The 22,688-nt window shown below is 31.6% G+C and overlaps 3 protein-coding genes across 3 annotated transcripts; all 3 read right to left on the bottom strand.

Moving 5' to 3' along the window:
• Nucleotides 1-953: 953 nt before the first annotated feature.
• On the bottom strand, nt 954-5,708 carry LOC113872146 (U-box domain-containing protein 3-like). Its single transcript, XM_027509460.1, has 5 exons — nt 5,479-5,708; nt 4,289-4,569; nt 3,982-4,098; nt 1,875-3,758; nt 954-1,518 (listed from the first exon to the last, which is right to left on the bottom strand). Exons 1-5 carry the CDS (start codon nt 5,486-5,488, stop codon nt 1,453-1,455), a joined length of 2,358 nt encoding a protein of 785 aa, XP_027365261.1. The 5' UTR covers nt 5,489-5,708; the 3' UTR covers nt 954-1,452.
• Nucleotides 5,709-11,746: 6,038 nt separating this feature from the next.
• On the bottom strand, nt 11,747-14,344 carry LOC113872360 (rho-N domain-containing protein 1, chloroplastic-like). The gene is made up of 2 exons (XM_027509860.1): nt 14,215-14,344; nt 11,747-13,206 (listed from the first exon to the last, which is right to left on the bottom strand). Exons 1-2 carry the CDS (start codon nt 14,252-14,254, stop codon nt 12,119-12,121), a joined length of 1,128 nt encoding a protein of 375 aa, XP_027365661.1. The 5' UTR covers nt 14,255-14,344; the 3' UTR covers nt 11,747-12,118.
• Nucleotides 14,345-15,859: 1,515 nt separating this feature from the next.
• Nucleotides 15,860-20,359, bottom strand: LOC113872831. The gene is made up of 5 exons (XM_027510668.1): nt 20,190-20,359; nt 19,106-19,278; nt 17,875-18,058; nt 16,615-16,721; nt 15,860-16,524 (listed from the first exon to the last, which is right to left on the bottom strand). The coding sequence occupies exons 1-5, from the start codon at nt 20,259-20,261 to the stop codon at nt 16,443-16,445; spliced, it is 618 nt and encodes a 205-aa protein (XP_027366469.1). The 5' UTR covers nt 20,262-20,359; the 3' UTR covers nt 15,860-16,442.
• Nucleotides 20,360-22,688: the final 2,329 nt, after the last annotated feature.

Genomic DNA, 22,688 nt, shown 5'->3' with positions numbered 1-22,688 from the left:
CCACGTGGATGGTAGGGATGCATTTTATTTACCTTGGGGAGGTCTTGTCACGAAACAGTGAGCAGAGAATAGCGACAAGTGTGGATGTGGGCCTTGCAGGGTCGTGGGGATCGCAAGTAGGACCCACTTTTTTTTTTTTTTTATTCTCCATTTCAGGACCTCAACTACTTTACATGATTTTATCATATAGTAAAAAAAAAAAAAAAAGATTAAATATTTTTTTATTCTTTCTATGATAACAATTTTTTTGGTTTAGAGTAAATATATTTAGTTTTACTTTTTATATTATCATTATTGTTATTATTATTAGCTTCTCTTATTGATATATAACAAAAAAAGTTGACATACGACAATCTCTTAATTATGTCAATAATAAAAAAAATTCAAAAAAATGTAGAAATAAAAATAAAAAAATATATTTAAAAGGAGTTAAAATAAAAATTATTAATATGAAAAACTAAAAATTCAAAGTAAATACTAATAACACACTTTTTACTGCATTTTAATTATTAATTAAAATTTATAAAAAATTATAAAAATTGAGTTCTAAGAGCAATAAATCGAGCCTTGCTAACCTAGTTAACCCACTATTTAGGCAAGTTGAATTGGGTGACTCAAAGCCACCAACCTGCTTCATCCATCTTATCAAACCTCTAAAGCCCAATGTTTATTTTAGTGAAGACAGCAAGGCCCTTTAGGTGATACATAATATACCCACGGTGAGAATTATGTTGGTTATGACAACAAGGCCCAGTGGGTAGCTTGAGTAACGTTGGAAAACAACCTCAACAACAATTATTATCATTATTATTATTTGGAGATAAAACATTAAAACTCTTCTATGCTTAATGAAACCCGTTTAACTAACCATAACATGTGTATTAACCATCTTGTGCATGAGCACAAAACTCTAACAAAAATTAGTGTATAGGAGCCTGAAAAATATAGGTTGACAAGGTTGAACAAATAGCAATAAAACAGCCCAAAAAATAGTACAAGGTACAATAATTTATAGTAGATCACAAGATTCTATAGTATATGTATAAATATGTACATCATTGACTTGGGACCACATCAGTTATGCTTTAGTAGATTAGCATTGAGGTTTACATCTTGCCAAGCTAAATGTTCATAAAGTAGCCTAACTCCTCTCAACAATAGCTACCAAAAGAAAAGGAAAAAATACAAGTCCACAAAAATAAATGGAAAATACTTAACAACCCTGTCATTAGGGGGACAAAAGAGGCAGCGTGGAAGTGATGTCCCATTTTGAAGTTGAGAATAAGCAATCACAAACCACTGAAAGATTAAAAAATAAACAGCTTTGCAAATTATACATGTAAAAATCAAAAGAATGCAATAAATAAAAGTCCTAAAGTCCTACACAGCAGCTATCACATTACTTAGGGGAGAAAAAATAAAGGCCAACGATATAACCAAAATTGTCTATTTTCATGACTTTCCCTTTGCACTAGCTCCTTCCCGCAGGTTACGAAAATGACTCAGAAGCTGTTGTGCCTGCATGAACATCTACATGTCAGTATTTTTTCTTAGACCTTACAGATTATGAGATACTGTATGCCATGACCACTAAAGTTTGTTGTGATAAATTTCATAAGTTACTACAATTGAAATCTTCCATGTTCATATAATAGAAGGGAAAAGCATGCACTATGAGAAAATATGGGAAAAAAAAGATTGAAGCCCCTAGTTTCAACAAAATGAGTGCATAATTATGGTTCACCCTTAAGGCTTCGACACTATGTTACCACATGAAAAGGACAAGACCTCAGCCAAATGCAGCAAACTGATATTGGTAGGTGTATTCACACAATAAAAATGTTAACCATCAATAAGGATGATAAGCTCCGCACCTTTTCTTTTGCTCTTGGTGTGCCAGATTGAGATAATGCAACAAGGGGAGGTACAGCTCCTTCTTGCAAAACCAGGGTACAGAACTTAGAACTATGAAAGCATAATTGCAAGAGAATGGAGGAAGCATTTTCCTTTCCTCTCTGGGAACCTGACTCAACAACTTCAACTATTAAGGGAATGCCCCCTTCCCTTGCAATTTCTAGTCGCCCCTCTGGAATTGTTGACAGGTTTGACAGAAGAGCAACAACCTTGTCAACCATTCCATCAGCAGGGTCCATTAACCGAACCAGAAACTTCACTGCTCCGGCTTGAACAATACGAGCTTTGTTCTCATGAAATATTGACAGGTTAAATAAAGCAGTAGCAGCATCCTTCTTTCCTCTGAAAGTTCCTGAGGCAAGAAGATCCACCAAAGCTTTAACTGCTCCAGAACGGCCAATTTTTTCCTTATTGTTCTCAATTACTGAGAGACTGAATAGAGTTGCTGCGGAATTTTCCTTGGCACTATCATTTCCTGTCTTCAAAACATGGATAAGTGGTTCTATAGCTCCTGCTTCCATAATCAAGGCCTTGTTGTTTTCATTAATAGATAAATTCAGCAGAGCTGTCACAGCATGTTCTTGTGTTTTCTTCATGTCTGAATATAGCAGCGAAATCAAAGGCATGACAGCCCCACATTTCCCTACTAAGATACGGTTTTCCATGTTATGCTTTGTAAGGAGCCTTAATTCTTCTGCAGCAGTAGTTTGCACCTCAATTGATTTGCTGTGTAGGTCTTCAATCAATTTATTGACACGAGATGAGGTGGTCAATTCATCCAATCCTGAGTTGACAACAGGATTGGAATCAACTCTTGAATGACTATTATTAGTATCACTATTGTTGGTATTTCCATTCTCCAACCCTCCCACATGTGATCCAGGGTTTTGAAATTGCTTTCCAGATAACCAAGGAGATATCTCTGATTGCTTATCACCATGACACACATTTGTTTTTTCTTCAGACAGCACCTTCACATTTTGATGCTTATTTGATATCCCAGACAACTCCTTCGAAACTGCAAGTGCACAATCAGCACTAGAAATTGAACTTGAAGATGATTCGCTTCTGCTGTGAATATATGGGGATTGTTGCTCACACTTTTCAGTTGCTCCACTCTGGCATCCATTGTATTCTCCACATGATCTGAAAGAGTTATCATCCTTTGCAGTTTGAAGAGACGATCTTGAAATGGAATTGCTACTAGATAAAGACACAACAGAACAATCATGAGTTAAATCTTGAGGCAATAATTGATTTGAGACGGACGTGATGTGGGAAGATTTATTGTGCTCAGAGTTACTGGAAAGTTTGACAGTATTTTCCTCACACCATGCTGCTATCATAGATTTGACAGCCAAATTGGAAGTGAGATTTCTATGCACAAGTCTCTGACCAGTTTTAGGACAAACAGTGAGCCCATTATCAAGCCATTTTTCAATAAATCGCCTCTCATATGTTTGACCTGAAGTCACAACAACAGGATCCAACATGAGTTCCATTGACAAAGGACAGCAGAATTCTGGAGGAATTGAGACACCACTCTTGAGTACAGGACCCTCAGTTTCCATCACATAACCACGTAAATTATGGACAAGGTTTACAATTTCTTTAATTTCTTCCAAGTCCACATTCATTTTGTTGCCTTCAGCATTCAACCTTTCTTTCTCCACAGCAATACTTTCTTTTACGAGTTCCTGTTTTGATGTTAATTTAAGTAACCCAATAATTTCTTTGAGATGCTCCTTGCAAGGTTCAATATTGTTTCTTTGGTTTCTCAGTGCTTCTTCTATACATACCATTGCCATTTCCTTCTTGAGACACTGAATTTCCTGGATATAGTGCTGAAAAAGTTGCTGGACATTAATGTCATATAAATAGATCAAAAAAACAACCGGAAAATTGACAATGATTTTTCTTGCTAAATACAGGATTTTGATATGTTTTTCTACTTTTGTTTTTGGGAGGTATGTGGGGTTGGAGAAAAATGATCAGGAAGCAAATCAACCAGAAGATTCTCCTAAATAAAGAAGAGATAGAGGAGGCAACCTCAATCTTTCCACATACCTGAAGATTAGCCAAAACTGATGCAGATGGAGGTGACTGAAAAGATCTAACTATCATGTGGCAAATATCTAGTGAAGTGCTCTGTAACTTTATCAACAACATCCCACCTTGTAGAACCTGAAAATAGAGTAATCCCGACAAAACAATCAAGGGGTTGCAATAACCTCACCCAGAGAATAAGATAAATGGTGGAGGTGTTGTCTCTTCCAACTTTCAAATGTCAATAAAGAAGCCAATGATCTTAAACAAGATGAAATTATAGCTGTTGGGTAATGGAATTTGACTAAGAATACAAGAAATTGCTTACGCTGTGAATCTTGCTCATCTTAGGACCCCATTTTTCAATGAAATCTCTAGCTTCATTAACTCGCATTTCCAATTCCTCACACTTTTCAAATAGATTCTCATCTAAAGGGATTTTGTAATCCACAACATCATCAAGCACTGGTTTCAAATGCTTTAACACCCCAACCATATTATTACAGATATTCTGGAGGGGCATAGGGTTCATTGTTTGGCAAGAAACCAGATGAATGAATCGAGAAATGCTGTTGATTAGACATTTCACAGAACTTCTGTCCATTTGACCTGCTCAAGGGAAACCATACAACAAACTAATATTACAGAAACAAGAGACTGATTCTAAATGAAGCATTATAAGATATACAGGGAATTGACTTAAATGTGTAAGATAGTCCCTTATTTTGTCCTATATTCATTTGAAACAATTAAATAGGACTCCAGTGCATGGTAGACTCCAATTTTGATCAATATTCTCACTGTAGACTCCAGTGCATATTTGAATATCACACTAAAGGAGACATTACACATAAACCTTGTTGAATCCAAAAGGTATATAGAATCCACTCATAGAAAGAACAGGTCTATTACAAAATTACAAAGAGGTTATTAATGATCAAGCAAAGGGTGCATGCGACATTACTTTTGTGGAAATAGTGACACAGGCCTATCCCAAATGAAAATGGTGCATGCAAGACAAGTCAATGTCCACAAAAGAAGAAAGAATTTTTGGTTCAAACATTACAGTAAAATATTCGTGGGAAGTCAACAACGTCCACTTAAAAGCACCAAACTCAACTACAAAGCTCAAAGAGAATTCTTCATCCGCATAAATAAAATATTCTAAATCACCCTCTTTTCTTAACAACTTATCCACAGATTTTCCACCAACACCCAAATGGAAAGCATGCAACTTTTTCCATTAACCAATCCAATAAATCAGTAACAAAGAGTTCTAACAACAACATAGCAAAAGTTACCCATTTGTTAAGGAGTTTTCATCAAACGCTTCCAAATTTATACCACCCAAAGCTCAGATTTTCAGTAAAAGTGATGGAAGAACTAATTGATCCACCAATAAATCAAAAACAAAAAAAGGGTACCCTGAGAAATCTACTAAAAAATATATTTTTTAAAATTAAAAATTACATTTTTTATGAGCCAAAACAAAAGGTTTGGATCATTGCATACTCATACCTATATGCATGGTCGTGAAACTGAAATGGGGCAGGTAAAACAGATCGTGATCAGCTTCAAACCATAAGGGAATGGAATGGAAGTTTCAAAAAGCATGTGATTTATGAATTGAAATCGTTGTCACTGAAGGCCATCATCTTCCTTCATCCATTCATTCATCCCAACAAAGCTGTCTGAAAAGCCTTGGAGAAAGGAGAGGGTCCGACAACAACACCACCAACAACAACGGAAAGATTTTAAAGAAAAAAATTACATAAAAATGGATTAATGTGGTGGGTCCTTCATGTCATACGGATACGGTTGCTAATTTTTTATGTTTTGCGTTACAAAATTTAATTAAGAAAATAATGAACACTGGTGAGAGGAGACAAATGCAGATTACATATTTGAGGTTTTATTTTATAGTTTTTTCATCAAATTAAAAGGCAGAAAACACAAAATAAAGACTATTTCAAAAAAATCTCTTCCTATTTTTTACATGTGAATATGATTATTCAAATATGAACGATTATTATTTATTAATATTGAGTGATGGTTTCGTTTCTTCCTACTGGATTAATGTTTCTTGCACATTCTTATCCTTTATGGCTTGATATTACTTCTTTAAAACAATTATCATATATTTTTGGTATTTAAGATTATTTATAAAAGTTCAAGAGTTTTTATTATTTTTTTACGTATTTATTTTTTATTATTGAACCTTTTTAACTTGCTAATAATTAATACTATTATAACAATAAAAATTAACTTTAATTAGAGATAAACTTAGTGATTTTTTCTACTTTAAAATGGACATCGTTTCCTTTCTTTAAAAAATTAGAAAAATATAATTAATATGTTATTTTTTTCATTTTTTTTCTTGCTGTAATACTATTACAATATTCCAAAGCTGTATATTTTTTCCCCCAAATCCAGGCATAAAAATTTCAAATCTCAGACAGCAAATTCCATTATTTGCATTTTCGGCTCAAACAAAAACCCTGTATTTGGCAAACACATTTTTCCCTTTGGCAAAAGTGGAAATTGATGCAAATCTCAACGACTTGTACTGTATGATATGCTGTCTCGCATCTTTGGACAGTTTGCGTCAAAAGGTTGGAGAAAATGAGAAATATTTTCTTAGAAAACAAAAGCTTATGTTGTTAATCTAAATTATAATTATAAAATATGTACATTACTGTGGTTTACATATTCACCACTCATCGGATATGGAAGATGAAAAAAAATATGTTGATGGTTTCTTTAACAACATTCTACATAGTATTTTTTAATGCTGCATATGTTTTTTAAAATTTGGTCAATTTAGAAAATAATAATAATAATAAATAAATAAATATATATATATATATATATATAGTTAGATTGAGTCAAATTTCTCTGTTAAATTTATGATTTAATTATCATAAAAAAATATTTATTAAATAATTAACTAATTATATTGTCTTACAAAACCCACAATTAATATGTTTCTTTCTTTTTCTACTTTTGAGATGAATGAGTTTCATGTTAAACACAAGCATTTAGATAAAAAGGTATACATATTTTTAGTTTCTTAAAATATACTCACACTTAATTAACTTGTGAGAAACTAAACTCCACACTCTTGACTCCTCCTTAGACTACATTTTATAATGATACAAATCTTCTTCCATTCCAACCTAACACAGGTTTATCATCAAAATTTGTATTCTATGTTGTTTGTTGCCATTGCAATAATCCTTAATGACCTAAGCAAGAAAAAATGACAAGTTTTATACTTTTTCAAATACAACAACATAGAGTTACAATTAAATGCCACTTTAAGTTCTTAAAAAAATGTTTCAACGATTTGGTTTTGGCAAGTGAAATTCCAAAATTATTATTTGTCATGAGTATAAATTTAATTATTATTTTTTAGTTTGTTTCCTGTTTAGAATCTGCTGATCTCAATTCTAAAACTGTGATTAGGATTCCAAGCCACAATTAAATGAATGTCTCTGTTTTTAGTAGATTGCAGACAACCTAATACCAACTGCAATCAAATGATTGACAAACTTTCCAAATTTTCATAATAATTTAATTTGGTCAAATAAAATAATGCCGACTTCTTTCAGAAAAGAATCTACACATGCATGAAATAAGAATAGTTTTTTTTTTTTCAAAAATCTTCTTACAATCATCTTATTACATGTAGATTGTATTAAATATTTTTAATTTTTTTTAAGAAACTAAATAGATTTACTTTTCCATTTTTTCCTAAATTTCGAGACCATAGGATGTCTCTAGATTTATATTTTCATTTAATATTTAACTTATTATAAGATAAAAAAAAATATAACACTACTCATGGAAATAAATTCCACCTTGCATGATTTTAGACTTCTCTGAGAGCTTATGGAAACTAAAACTCCTCATCCATATCTTATATAGTTTATATAATATAGAAAATGGTTAAAAGGCTTAAAATTGCAGAAAAGGAAACTGAAAGGGCCATTAAAAATAATTGCAACCTTTTTCATATACAGATAGGGGTAGTATTATGTTGATGGAGACAAATAACAACTTCATAAGGGTACTGTGGACTAATGCAACAAAATTAGCTAATTAAAACCTACTATGAATACAACTAATTTTTTATTTATAGTTAATATTTATAAATACAGATAATTTTGTCATCTTTACAAAATCTAACACAAAAATTATAACTAATAACATTAAAATAAATATAAACTCATATACATTTCAAACTTAAAACCAAACATAACATAAAACTAGTGTTTTTTCCAACAAAAACCTAGTCAACCTTTAGGTCCCAATCAATAGGGATCTGACACACTCAAACATTTAACTTTGTGTGTGACATTTGTGGCAAACATGTGAGGCTCACCATTCCATGACTTTCGACAGGTTCATCTTATTTCTCCACAAACAGGGAGGACTCATAGATAGGATTCAGTGTACTACGAGTAACTTTCAAATGATTCTCAACATTGCTCATTCTAGAAGCCACTTCATGCATGCTAAGAGATTGTGTGTTTAAATTATTTTACGCAGTTTAAAACATTCACTTATAACTTTTATAATTTTTTTAATTTATGTCAATAAATTTTATTGTCTAATTTATATTACAAATCTCTTGTATAATAAAAATTATTAAATAAGTGTTTGTTTAAATTGTTATCTAAATACACCTCAAGCAAATTAATAGACCCATGTTAATTAAGTCTGTTTCCTAACCTACTTAGGGTGTATTTAGTTAATCATTAGAAAATCATTGCATACGTTAAGGAAAGAAAATGTAAAAGATTTTTTTTTACATTGGTTCTAAACGTATGTTAAGTTTTATTCTAATAGAGAAACTACATACACACTTATGTTTTATTATTGTTTTCGTCGGCATCATCTATTACATATTTACAAAGTTCCAAATTTTAACAGGAAAAAAAGTGCAATAATGAGTTTTTATTCATAATTAAACTTATTAGATTATAATAAATAATGTGTTATAATAATAATTACGTTTCGTTGTGACAGCTTTATCTTTTTGTTCATAGCTGTATCGTTCTATAAAGTTGCACCAAAAAGTCCCTACCAACCTCCTCTACAGATAAAACCCCATAATTTTTTTGTGTGAAATGCCTTTAATTTAATCCTAACCTGTATATTATATCATTCCTCATTATAATGTTTCTAAACAGAAGCAATAAAGGGATTTTCTTCAGGCACAAACTCTCACTAACCTTCACAAAGCCTCAGAACTCAAGTAGACCATGATTATGCTAACTAACTAATTAAGATCTTAATATTAATGTCATGGATTACGTTTTAATTACTTATCTTGTTTGCCGTATACGTCATGATTTGTATTATAAATCATGAAAAGATTTGTTTCCCTTTCTCCTTCTTACGATGTGAGGGATTAAATTTGGATAGAAAAAAGAACACATTAGAACTCGTGTCCAACGTCACAAATTCAGCAACCCAAAATCCGTTCTTTGATATTTTATTTTATAATGTTAACTGCTATTGGAAGCAAGCAAAAGCATGCACGTGCTGTTGTTTCAGAAGAAAAGGAAAGGAAAATAGGAGTTTAATTATGGGCTCCAATCCAAACTCCAATTACATGACATAATAGTGGGTTTTAGATTCGGATAATAACTAATTATGGGCCTGTGAGATTCATCAAGGGCCATGCCCATTCCATTGTTATTATTTTAAATTATTAGTATTGATTACCTTAATTATTTATAATTTTTAAAATTTAAAAAGTTAGAATAATAATTCTATGAAGTTAAAGATTAAGATGACTTGTACTACAGTTTTAGAAATTAATCTAAGACTTTACATTTAATTTAACATGATTCGTTATAATTTTATTTAACTCACATACTCATTTTAATTTACTAAGTAATTTAAGAGTAAATATATTGTTATTTCAGTACACTATTACTCCCTTGGTAGGGGAACTCTTATTTTCCACCTTAAAAAACATCCAACTCGACCACTGTCCACGTTTGGTGGTGTACTGAAAATGAACTTCCTGTTAAAAAGAAAGAAAATAATGGTGCCGACATTCTAGGGTGTGTTTGCTCATATTTTAGATCGAACACATATTTTGACAAAAAAGAAAAAGATGGAACAAAATCAAAGAAAGGTCCTTCAAAGTAGAAAATGTTTCATTAAATTCGCCACATTCCTACAAGTTTGATTAGAATATTGATGAACAATTTTCCACATCATTTTCCTTTTCAATTGGTATTATAATCCTCATTCAATTGGCCGTTATATATTTCTTCATCCCAATTGTTGTGTACCTCTCCAAAAATATATAGTTGATTTAGTTTGTGATATATAGGATGAAAGGCTTTAGTTAAAAGAAAAAAAATATGAAGCTCGTATGAATTAATTTTAAGTGGTTAATCATACTACTAATAATTACAATGCAAATATGAAGGACATTATATATAGCTATATATTATCAATCTATATGTAATAAGGATGTTTAAAACCTGATCTTGTCTCCAAATTCATTTTAAATACTTATGATCAAGTCTGATATTGTTCTTTAAAAAAATATTTTGTTAATTTTTCAAATCATAACCTTGTGTTGACTTAAGAAAACTCCATATTAATACTTGAGTCACTTGATTCGACTTGCATATATATATATATATATATATATATATATATATATATATATATTCATTAATTCATATTATTTTCACTCTTAGAGCAAAAAAACCTGATTCGTCCATTCCTCTTTTCTTGATTTTGCTTCCCTCTCCGATTCTCCTTTCTTCACACATTGCTAGACTTGTAACTTCTCTTGTTGGCCATTAAAAAATATTTGTGAATTGCTCTACCATAATATTTTTTGTTATTTTTAGGTTGACATATGGTCATTATCATATTTACAAAATATTTTTCAAGTCAACCTGATTCTGTCATAATTAGCTCTAATCTTAGTTAGACCCTTAAGCATCAAATTCTGAATTTAAAGACGGGTTTAAATTAAAAAAAAGAAAAAAGAAGAAGTAACCTGATCAAAATTTAAGATCAAATAAAAGACAAATATAATCTATTCTGCAAACTAAATAATGAAGTTAAGGAGTCCTCTTTCTTTCATGGAAAATATAAGAGATAAGGTCGAAAATGATATCAGATTAATAGCATATTTGTTTCCATGTGTAACTAAGGCTCCAAAAGGCCATATTGCCAAAGTTTGGTTTTTGGTAATCATGCCTGATGCATCAGACCATGTGCCTACAGCAGGTGAACAAAATCGTAAACCAAAATGCAGCTAGACCCATTTTTTAAGCTACCTTAAGCCTGTTCTTGAGTAGTTTCATAAACAAAAACATGATTAGAACATGTTTGCATAAACAATTTAATTAAGTAGTTATTCAATAAAATCTTATCTAAATTTGACTATAAAACTAATTTTCTAACTTACTAAATAAATTAAAAAGAAATTATTTTGATATATTTCTCTATCAATCTCATAAAACAAGCCTCATACAAAACAGAGAAGAGCAAGATACGTGCATGAGGAAAGAAGAATGCGTTAGAAAAAAAGGAGTGATCTGTTAATATATAAGGTTTATAATAGATAAGGTTTAACCAAATAAAACTAATAGACAGAGTCAAAATATTAGAAAAATATAAGTTGGACCAAAGGACCAAGTAAAAAAATAATCTCAAAAAGTTTTAGATAAGATAAATTTTCTTATTTAAAAATAAATATTTCTTATTACTATTCACCTAGTGAATGTCAAAACAATTACTCGTAAAAAGTCCAACAACTTGCAGGACATTGATAGTAAACTCACTAGCCTGATAAACATTATCAATACCTAGTACCTGGATCACTTCATTCACCGACAATAGAGTCCCTGACAATATTTTTACAGATCTCACCATGGGAACAACTACAGATTTAAAAATCCTCCAAGGAAAAGATATCGTGATTACTCTAATGATCCACAAACTCTCAACCTCAAGTACTTGGAAGAATGAGATTAGGGGGAGAAAAAAAATAGAAGCAACACAAAGAAACATCAGATAGAATGTCAACTTAAAAACAAGGGGGGGGGGAAAACTAGTTTTACTATGACATGTGTTTCCCTCTCCCTTTTTCTTCTCGTATGTCATTCAAGCAGAATCAGCTCTCAGTTAGCAAGTTCGTGAGCTCACCCTTCTTCATTTTTGAGAACCCTTTCAGGCCTCGAGACTTTGCAAGTGCCCTCAACTCAGACAGCTTCAGTGCACTCAAATCCTCATGTTGAACCACTAGCTGCTCCTCCACATTCTCATCGTTATAGGTTTGCTCAGAATCATGAGAATCATCATCCTCTGACAATTCAGCCATCACTATATTTGGGAAGAACAGGTCGTCCTTTGAATCAACATCAGATTCAGAGTCAGGCTCTTGTTCATCATCAAGCTTCAAATCTATCTGATCCTCATTGTTCTCTCTATCCTCACTATCTACTGGCATTACATTCATATCATCCTCATTGTTAGAGACAGACTGATATTTTACACGAGGAACCGGGGACTTTCTTTGGAATTTTGACCGAGGCCTGGTTGCAGAGGAGATGTTGACTTTTGAGGATTCATCCTTTGGAGCACTATCCAAATCCAAAATTTTAGTGCTTTGTCCTCTGTCATATTGGTTACTTTCTTGTGACTGGTCTGAACTAAAATCTTTTCCTCTGGTTCCTCCACTGCTTCTCTTCACTTGCTCAACTGAGTGTTTCTTCAGTAGTTTGAGGAGGGAATCTACAGTACTGTTCTCTTTACCTTGCCCTTGAGAGGCTTCAACTCTCTTTTCTTCTTTGGTAGCAGCCCTCTCACGCAGGCGAGCCTGAACCTTCCTAAAGAGCTCAACAATCTCCTTCTCTCTAGGACCAGGGGCTGCAGTGGACTGGAATTTTCCTGAACCTGAAAGAGAAACAGGTGGTCCATTTTTCAAAGATAACATATCTTCTTCAAAGTTCTCAAAGCTATCTCTCCCATCGTTGTTCCTATTCCTGCTTCTGGAGAGCCCCTGCTTGTTTTGCCTTGAGAAATCTGGGCTCCTCCTTGCTTCACATACTAACGATGCACCCCTATAACTGCACTTCAGTCCTCTAACTTTCACATGAGAATGAATCCTGCGATGACCTAGAGAAGAGCAAGAATATACAGCAGCATTCCTTCCACAAACACCTGAGCACGGGAGACACTTGCCTTCTGCCATTCCACATCCTTCAATACCATAGAATCAATTTAATTACCACGAAGATATATGTGAAGTATGAGAACAGTGAAAAAAATTAAGATATCAAATGACACAAAACATGTCCCACCATGTAAACCCACTATAAGGTACCAACTACCAATTACACAACATCTGAATTTAGTGATGATAGACATCATGACTAATAGCAATAATGGGAAGCCAACTCTGGAAAAGGAAGCTTAAAAACAAACTATTCATGGCTTAACACTATTCTACAAGCAGCTTAAAGATGAAACGTGCAGATCCACATTGGTTCAATTGTCCAAGAACAAAAAAGTGACACACTTTCAGATTGGTGAGTGCCCCTCGAAGAGTCATCCACAACATAAAACATGTTCCCCATTCTCAATGAAGACCAATATATTTAAAACCACTACACTTCAATTATTCGCTTTCACTAAATGGATGCTGATAACCACGGTAGAAAATGATGTATAAAAAGTCAAAACTATCAAAAATTGCAAAATGCAGGACAAAGAAGATCATTAAGACAAGCAAAAATAACATAGAAAAAACTCAAAACAAACAAATAAAGTAGTTCAAAAGAAAGAAAAACCAATACTGGAGAAAAAGGGGGCACTTCCATTAATAATGCAAGTGTCGAATGGCTATGACTTAACACCCCCATTCCATCATTTCAACAAGCAGTAATATTACATCAACAAAAGTTTACTGATATTTTAATTACCAAATTTTCCCTTTGGTTAATGTTTACTTTAGTTGTTGAAAAACATATATATCGTTAGTTGGTTAACCACTGTAATTGGTAAACAATAATTCACATATCAAATTCTCAACAACCAAGATTAATCATGGATTAGCTACACACAAGTGACAACATACACGACGGGGTTAAGAAACCATTACAGTTGGAAAGAGACAGGACAATTAACCAACTAGAAACACAGTATTGAAAGCCCTAGCGTTAAATTTGTGTTTGTTTATGTTTGAATGAAAGAGAGAAAGAGACTAACCAAGGTTCTTGGGGACGAAGAGATGCAGTGTTTGGGACATGGTTTGAGCAGAGGAGAGGGAACACTCTCAATGCCGCTTTTACTGCTATTCGTAGGTTGTTTTGTTTGATAAGGGACATTCTCGGGAATTTGTTTTTCTTTAGGACCAGAGTTGTCATCATACACTCAGGTCAACCAAACTTGTGGGCTAAATCCACAACATTCTGTAAGAGGTTATTTTGTGTTTGGGCCTACACAGTAATAGTGTTAGGAAAAGTAAAAATTCATGTTGAAAATTGTAATAATACATTAATCCCATAACTTTTAATGAAAAATACTATTTATTAATTATTTAATTATTATTTTAATAATACTTATTAAAAAATTCATAATTTTAGATGTAAAATATTTCAAAAATAAAATACTCTAAATAGCTTATTTTAAGCATAGTTTTGGTAAAAATAATATTTTTCACATTAAAAGTACTCCTTGATCCATAGTTAGAGAATAATCTCTTTCAAGATAAAGATATTACAGCATCTTCCTTTCTAGTTTTTTTTAAATCACAAGTATCCTCTATTTGAAGTAATTTTATTCAAGTCCAATAAAATTATTATGGATGACAAAACCCTTACAAATCTTTTATACTAAATACAAAGCTTTGATATTTATGTTTAACTAAAACTTTAAAAAATTAAACTAAGAGAACATTCTTGAATTGGAAAATCGAACGTGCCGTCACATAGATTTTCTGAAAAAAACAATTTACCAATATTAATCCCTCAAAGTTCTGAAACACAATCATGTTAATTTTTCGAAGATTTTACCACAAAATTGTAATATATTTTGATTTTCCATTAGGAGCCTCAAAACCTTGGTCTGAGACTGTCCCATCGTATCCAAACATGTTATCCCTCCGCAAGGATAAATATCACCCATTTTAATTCTTTAAAAGATCATCTCACAAAACTTTTGAAAAGTCAAAATGACATTTTAAATATTTAAAGTTAATTTGACAACCAAAATATTTGGAAACCTAATATGATGGCACATAATTTTAACAAATCAGTTTAATTTATAGGTGTACTCTAAAAGAAGACAATAATTAACTCACTCTCAAAATGGTAAACTTTAATTAAATATATAAATACAACAATAGATCAGTTGTTATTTGAGAATCGAAAGAAAAAGGTTTAATATAAAAAATTTAAAAGACATTAATTCGAGAGAATATAAATAAAAAAATTGTAAAATACATGGAAAATTTTGAGATTAACTACTTTAAGAGTATCAATAAATAAATAAAGCACAAATTAATTTTTAAAAATCAAATAAATCACTAAACGATGATAAAATTCTTTATAAGAAAAGAAAATAATAAAATAAAAACTTATCCCACCTTCAATAATAAAAAGTGCGGATAAAAATAAAATGAGTATTTTATGATTACATTAGAATTCTGCAAATTATCATAATTTTTTTTTTGGGTCAATGAATTATCATAATGATTTAGAGCGAGCAATATAGCAATGCATGACTGAAGAATGAAAGTTTGTGAGGAAATGATGAATCTATATTATCAACAGACGATCCAAGTAATCCATTCCGCTCGTGGATGCATTATGTTAAAGCAGATCGTTAACCATAAATTTGGACGCAGAGAAGGAAAAGAAAAACAAATAAATTTTAGTAAAAGCAAGAATGTGTGCAAGTGTGATTCAACTAACTCAACAGACTAAAGAAAATAAAAATCAAGGATTATTCATCACCTCAGAAATAAAAAAATGGCAAGTGAACTCTTGGGGAATTTTTTCTAGTGGCACTAGCGACTTCACAACTTTTTATCACTGAGCAGCGAAGAAAATGGAAATATCTGGAACAATATTTTCTGACAATGCAGCATTTGATCATCCTCGACCATTGACAAGCTAACCAAAAATTGGTCAAAGTTTAGAGCCAAATGAATGACTTACAAATATAACAATACGCAGAGGAGTCCTAGCTAGAACTTCAGCTCACAATAATGTTGAAGTCAAGCTTTAACACAGGTTGCTTCAAATTTTGCGGTTGGGAAGAAAGTGCCAATCGTCTTATATGCAGAGCTAAGGACTTCCACATAACACCACCATCCCATTGCAACAATTTAAATATCATGTATTTTATTCTTCATTTGTGCTTCAAGGAAAATCCACAAGAAGAAACCAAGGCATAACAAAACTAAACAAGTTAGTGCTTCTCAGGACAGAAGTTTAGGCTTTGTGATTCTTTGCCATCTCATCAACATCAAGTTCTACTTCCAACACTGGTGTGTCCTTTCGCATGCCGAAATGACTGCGAAGGAGTAAAATAGATCAATAAATGATCAATTAAGAGCCATCCCCATCCGTGTGTGATAAAAATAGACTGAAAATTTTAGTTCACCTGTTCTGTACACGGCCATGGTCTACTGCAGTTCGCAGGCAATATATGACTCTGCCTACAATGTTTGTCATTTGAACTGGGCCAAATGTTCGACTATCATTTGCTTCCTGGAATTTGAGTTAGCAGCATTAAACAAAGAATAATTCCATGTTTTACAAGCAATTGAGGAGGCAAAAGCATTGCTAAAATGTCACAGCAGATGCTATTAGCCTTTATGGAAACATGCACAAAAGCTTAAAATGATAATTAATTGGTCACTTACAAAATTTCAAAGCTGAAAGGAGACGTAAAGGAAAAAAAGACTAACATGTCCCAGGTTCAAAATTAATTATAGTCTCAATTCCCACTTAACCATGCAGTGCTGTATAAAAAAATTGAGAATTGTTTCTGTTAAGAGTTGTTTTTTATTTCAGGTACAATTGCGGTTATTGTGTAAGAAGCAGCTAATTTGATATTACCAAAAAAAATTATGAAAGTCATGAGTGAAGTAAAACATGTATTGAAGATTTCCACTTGAAGACATCTAGCATCTAGTCATACCATAGGGTGCATTTGAGAACACGGTTTTATTTAGCTCTTATTGAATAAGCTCTCTTTATATCAAAGCTTATAACATAAATTTAACCATATAATCTTTTGAAATAGGCTAAAAAGACTTACTTTGATAATCTATACACAAATACTTATTGAAATAAGCTGACAACAGCTTATAAAAATTATAAGTTATTTGCATAAACTCTTTCAAATGCTCCCTAAACTGAATTGCAAAAGCTGCTTAACTAAATTGCCAGGCCAAGCTGTGAAATATTTCATTTCTATGTCTTGGAAAAATGGGGTTTAACTAGAAAATGAAGTCCAGAGCCAGTCAATAAAGTCAGATCCGTTGATACAAGTGTAAGAATTGGCTTACAACATCTATTAATTCATCATAGAAAAATATTTTAACAAATCAAACTGTAGAATCAAATACAGTTCTCATTTTCCTTTGTAACAATCCTGTTATCACATTAATCTTACACATAAAATTCAGAAATTTTAAATAACTCCAAGTACATGATCACTTTAAATGCTTGTCATCAATGGTAACTCGTGCTTGATTAAATGATATTTTAATCTAAATCTTCAACTATGACACTAGTACAGTAATACTGTTTGAAATTGCGGCAAAGGTGCATAATAATCAACCTAAGGATAACAAATGTGATATTAAATTGTCAATGTAAATATAATAATTAGTTTACAGAAAAGTAAAGTGTTTACCTTAGCTTTCAATTTTTCATTTTCAGCCACTACCCAGCATTGATCCTTCTCAAGAGTAAAGGGTTCATCCTTTTCATCAGCAGAAACCATTTCATAGCCTTCAATTGCAGCTAATCTTCTGACTAAGTGGTTGTCTGGCTTCTCAGGGTCCTTTAAAACAACAACATCTCCTACAAAAACTCGCCTGCCAAAGAAACATGTCTATCACTAACAAATAATGTTAATGAGAATACACTAATCAATGAGCTCTGGTTGAAAAAGTGAATTGGAAACCAATCTCCAACTTATGGAGAACTCAAGAATGGCAGGAACAAAATGGAGCAAGACCTAGCTTCAATATTTTTAAAATGACAGTCAGTTAACAATATTTTTTTTTTTCAGGAGACAGGGATCATGACTCATACCATCCATAAGCTTCAACCTGATAACAAATTATTTTTTTTAAAAAAATTCTACACGTAGCCATGGCACATGATAAGCATGAAGTTTGTCTCACCACAGGATGGCAGCTAATTTATAGTTCTATACTTTACATCTGCTAAAATCAAGCATGTCGCCAAACTGGAACTGCACCATATTCATGTTATAATACATCACAGACTCACAGGTAAAAATCAACCCAGAGTTTCAACTATTGAACTGACAAGTACAGGAATGTGAAAGTGTTTAAATATCTTCACAAAGAGTCAAATTCATTGTTACTATTATATTTTGTTACAACGAAAAAGAATATTGTCACTCACAAACTGTAGGCTCAAATCTCAATCATTATATATTGGCCAAACATTTAAGAACAATTATTTAACAGAAACAGTCCCAGATATCAATCTCCATGGGCCACTTATTGACAAGAAATCATTATCTGAACTCAAAAAGGAAAGTAAACCAATACTTCAGAGTTCCTCGCAGCTTCCAAGTTAATGACTATAGTGGCCCACCACAAATGTAGGGTTTGGGGAGAGTTAGATGCTCACAATCCAAATTCTTAGACCATGAGTTGGAAGGGTGTTTCCACAACAAGCACCTGACCACCAGGTTACAAAGAAGCTAAACTTAATGTCACTCCAAGGTTTACCCTAATGTGTTATTGATTAAGCACTAAAAAAAAAACTAGGAATAATACATCCAAGAAGATGACACAACATACTAAGAGTCCAAGAAAGTCATATAAAAGCAAGTAAATTTGCACAAAAGGGTAGTGTATGCAAATATTAGATGACTATAAAATTACGTTGGGTCTGCAGTTGGTAATTTCCGAACAAGCAGAGTTGCTCCGTTTCCAGCAATAGTAGGGGTCATCTCCTCTCCATTGTTCCAGTGCAAGTATGTCATCCTTCCTCGAAAGAAGTTTTTCCAAACAACATCACCTACCTCTCTGTCTGTAATTTGACCTCCTTTATAGTTCTGTTCACATTACAACATCGAATAGTTAGAAACCACTTCAAAGTAGGGGCTTTAAAAGTGCTAACAATATGAAATACAGCTGCAGAAAAGCGGAAAAACAGGTAAATCTAGCACTGGCACAGTTGTAGAACTTTAACTATGACAAAAGAATATTCCTACAAGTGCCATTGCCTCGTTGATAACTTTGTTATTGTTCCAAATGTTGATAAATGCTACCTTACCTTCAATATCTAAGCTAAAATATTCTCTTCATACAGTTACGTCTCAAATGTCCCCTAAGATAATCATCTAAAATTCAAATAGCAGAAATTCAACAGACATTATGGAAAAGGAGAAAAGAGAGAATATATATGTGTGTAAAACTATGAACAATTGCAACGTTGTGATACAAGACACTGACCTAATAACATTAAAATTCTCCAACAAATACAAGTATCAAGTAATTATGCCTAGCCCAAAAACACTCCTGAGACAATATTAATCTTAATAATCTGTAAGGAATTCATAACTCTTCTATTTGCTATATTTCCAACAAAAGAAGAGTAAAAGAAAGATAAATTAAAAAAACAAAAAACAAAAAACATAAGCACTTAAAAAAGAACTCCAAGAGCAAAGGATGAAAAAGCATGATATAGGAAGCTAGAAATCCTATGGCCCTCAAGTGCCTTGTTTTTCTAATGTTTCCTTAAGTTCTGATAAAATAAGATAGAAATCCCTTAACATTGCATACATCCTAATTGAAACCCCAGCACAGCAACGACGCAAGGAAGATAACAAAATTATTAGGAAAATTACAGCGGATAACAAATTGAAGAAACATACAGAAAAAGAAAAGGGTTGCATAATATTTAAAAGAATAATAGAATTAAAAGAAAGAAAAAGGAAAAGAGGAAATTGTTGCGAAGAGGAACCTTCCAGCTGAGGGAAACGGAGTATTCGAGCTTGTGGGCAATGTAGCGACACCATGTTGATAACGAAACCATTGCAGATTGCAGATTGCAGCCACTCTAGTGTTGTCACTCTGCAGAGGCACTGTCCAGAAACCCCAATTTCTTTCTTCTATTCTTCCGTTCTTGCGATTTTCTTATTACAAAGCGTTTATAATTTATCAAAACATCTTTCTTTAACAGTAATCCTTAAATAAATATATTACAATCTAATTTTAAAAATATTAAGCCTTCAATATTAAAAAAGTCATTACATAATTTAATAAATATTATAATAATTTTTAAAATATTTTCATTTAAAAATAAAAACTTAAATTTATAAATAATAAACTTTTATAATTATAAGAATAATTCATTAAAGTTATTATTAATACATATCTAAGAATAGACAACAAAAATATAACAATTAATTTTTTATTAAAATTTATAATAATATTAATATATTAAATTCTATAATTTTTAATAAATATTTAATATGTGACTTCAGATACATATTAAAAAAAATCGTTATATATACCAATGTGATTTATTTTCATTGCTTGAAAACGGAGTAACAGGAAGAGTAAATGCAAAAACAACCCGTTCCAAAGTTATAGGATATCTTTCATATAACATTTGTTAATAATGAAGTTTTTAAAAAATAACGGATTTCACTTTTCAAGCCTTTCAGCTATCATAAAACTTTTCAAGTCTATCAATGTAGCAATTTGCAATTGCATTTTATGCAAAAGTAAAAGTGTCTTAAGTTAGGTTTAGAGATAAGATAATAATATTAAAAAAGTTTCACATTTCTTCGCAGATGGAGTTTGAGCACAAAAATTAATTAAAATAATCTATCAATATTTATACTAAAAATTGGATTGATGTTTAAATAATTATATTTAAAAATATAAATCAAGATGTTAAATATTTATTATAAAATATTTTTATTTTTAATACACAATTAAGTTGAGTTATGTTAATCAAGTATATTCAATCTTTAAATATAAATTATCAATTTTGTATTTATAAAATTCAATTATTCAACTTAATTTGTCAATCTTTATTTTAATTAGGTTGAATTAGTCAATTTTATCTAAGTTGATAACAGTTTAAAAAATATATTAATTTTCATTATGTTTCATCTTTTATTTTACAATTTAAATAATGGACTTCAGATTTATTTTATTTTACTTCTCTTTATTATATTCTCTTTCGCTATTTTAATTTCGATATTAAATATGTACTTATTAATTTAAATGAATAGTATTCACAACCTTTCAAAGTTAAATATTATATAAAGAAGGTTAATAGCATATTTGGAGTTAGATAAATGGTCACCCAAATATTAATTGATCGTAGTCCCTCTCTTGGGTGTAACTATTTTTAATTTCCATTCTATTGCATTTGTGGAATTTCACTAATTAATATTTTTCTCTGATAACTAATAATAAGATAGTTCATCACTTTTAATTTGTGGAAACTCAACAACACAACATGGTCAATTTTTGTAAGTAAAATTTATTATTTTTAATTAAAGAAATTGCAAAAGCATATAATTTTAAAATATAAAAATTGTTAAATAAATATTTTTTAAATAAAATATATAATGTTCAAAGAAAAAAAACATTTAAATTATACTTTTAATTGTTTTGCCAAATATATCAATTAGCACAATATTTCAACAATCGACGATTAAATAATAAAAAAAATAAATAGCCAATGTCGGTGAAATAGAAAACCACCGCCTCGGCCATCCTATAAATTGCGCTGGAGCATAAAAAATATTCAAGATTCGTTGTCACTTACTTCAGCGTTCAATTTTAAAGAGTTTTATTCACACCTTAGAAAATGCAGAAGCTAGGGTTTCCAAACTCGAAGAATGTAGCTCAATTCAAAGATTGACATCTAAAACTGAAGACAGTGCTTTCCTCAAGTTCTTTCATGACATTACTGCATTTGTTATTCGCCGCAGGTTTCGATTAATTATAACTCGATGTCAGTTTCTCGTATATTTTGGTTTCTTTATGATTTACTATGAAAATAGGAAGTTCTTCTCGTAAGTTCTTGGACCTCTCCACGAAAGAGTGGAAATTCACAGTGGATTTTGATCGATGTTTCGCGGAAATTTTTTGATTTTTTTTTCCTGGTTTTCATTTTCACAAGTTTAAGCCAAAGGTACGGTCAATGATGCAATAAGGCATATTGCATAAACAGATTGTTGATTAAGATATTGACTTATAAATTATAATTTGATTGAAGAATGGATTTACTGATCTGTTGAAAAGGACCTAAAATTTTCTTAAACATCAATGAAGACTAATTTTTCTTTAAAAGATGGCTCTTCGGAAATCTCTTGCCGTTGAGGCATTATGAGGGCACCAGTGGCTAACCCTACCATTATGGCTGGTTTGTTCGATAATGGTGATTGCTGGGTTGATTTTTCTTAATTCTGTGCCGAGCACCACACGAATGGATCTTATC

This window comes from Abrus precatorius, unplaced genomic scaffold (assembly GCF_003935025.1).
Source record: "Abrus precatorius isolate BTA unplaced genomic scaffold, Abrus_2018 Scaffold7, whole genome shotgun sequence".
Classification (NCBI taxonomy): Eukaryota; Viridiplantae; Streptophyta; class Magnoliopsida; order Fabales; family Fabaceae; genus Abrus; species Abrus precatorius.
This window is presented reverse-complemented; position numbering and strand designations above follow the sequence as displayed.

What these genes read in the sequence shown, in the direction of transcription:
- LOC113872146 (XM_027509460.1), bottom strand. An exon ending in AGATGAGCAAGATTCACAGC is followed by an intron (nt 4,099 to 4,288) that starts GTAAGCAATTTC and finishes CTCTATTTTCAG; the next exon opens with GTTCTACAAGGTGGGATGTT. An exon ending in CACCAAGAGCAAAAGAAAAG is followed by an intron (nt 1,519 to 1,874) that starts GTGCGGAGCTTA and finishes ATGTTCATGCAG; the next exon opens with GCACAACAGCTTCTGAGTCA.
- LOC113872360 (XM_027509860.1), bottom strand. Translation starts at nt 14,254, where the DNA reads ATGTCCCAAACACTGCATCTCTTCGTCCCCAAGAACCTTG. An exon ending in CTTCGTCCCCAAGAACCTTG is followed by an intron (nt 13,207 to 14,214) that starts GTTAGTCTCTTT and finishes ATGGTATTGAAG; the next exon opens with GATGTGGAATGGCAGAAGGC.
- LOC113872831 (XM_027510668.1), bottom strand. Translation starts at nt 20,261, where the DNA reads ATGGTTTCGTTATCAACATGGTGTCGCTACATTGCCCACAAGCTCGAA. An exon ending in TTACCAACTGCAGACCCAAC is followed by an intron (nt 18,059 to 19,105) that starts GTAATTTTATAG and finishes TTTCTTTGGCAG; the next exon opens with GCGAGTTTTTGTAGGAGATG. An exon ending in ATGAAAAATTGAAAGCTAAG is followed by an intron (nt 16,722 to 17,874) that starts GTAAACACTTTA and finishes CTCAAATTCCAG; the next exon opens with GAAGCAAATGATAGTCGAAC.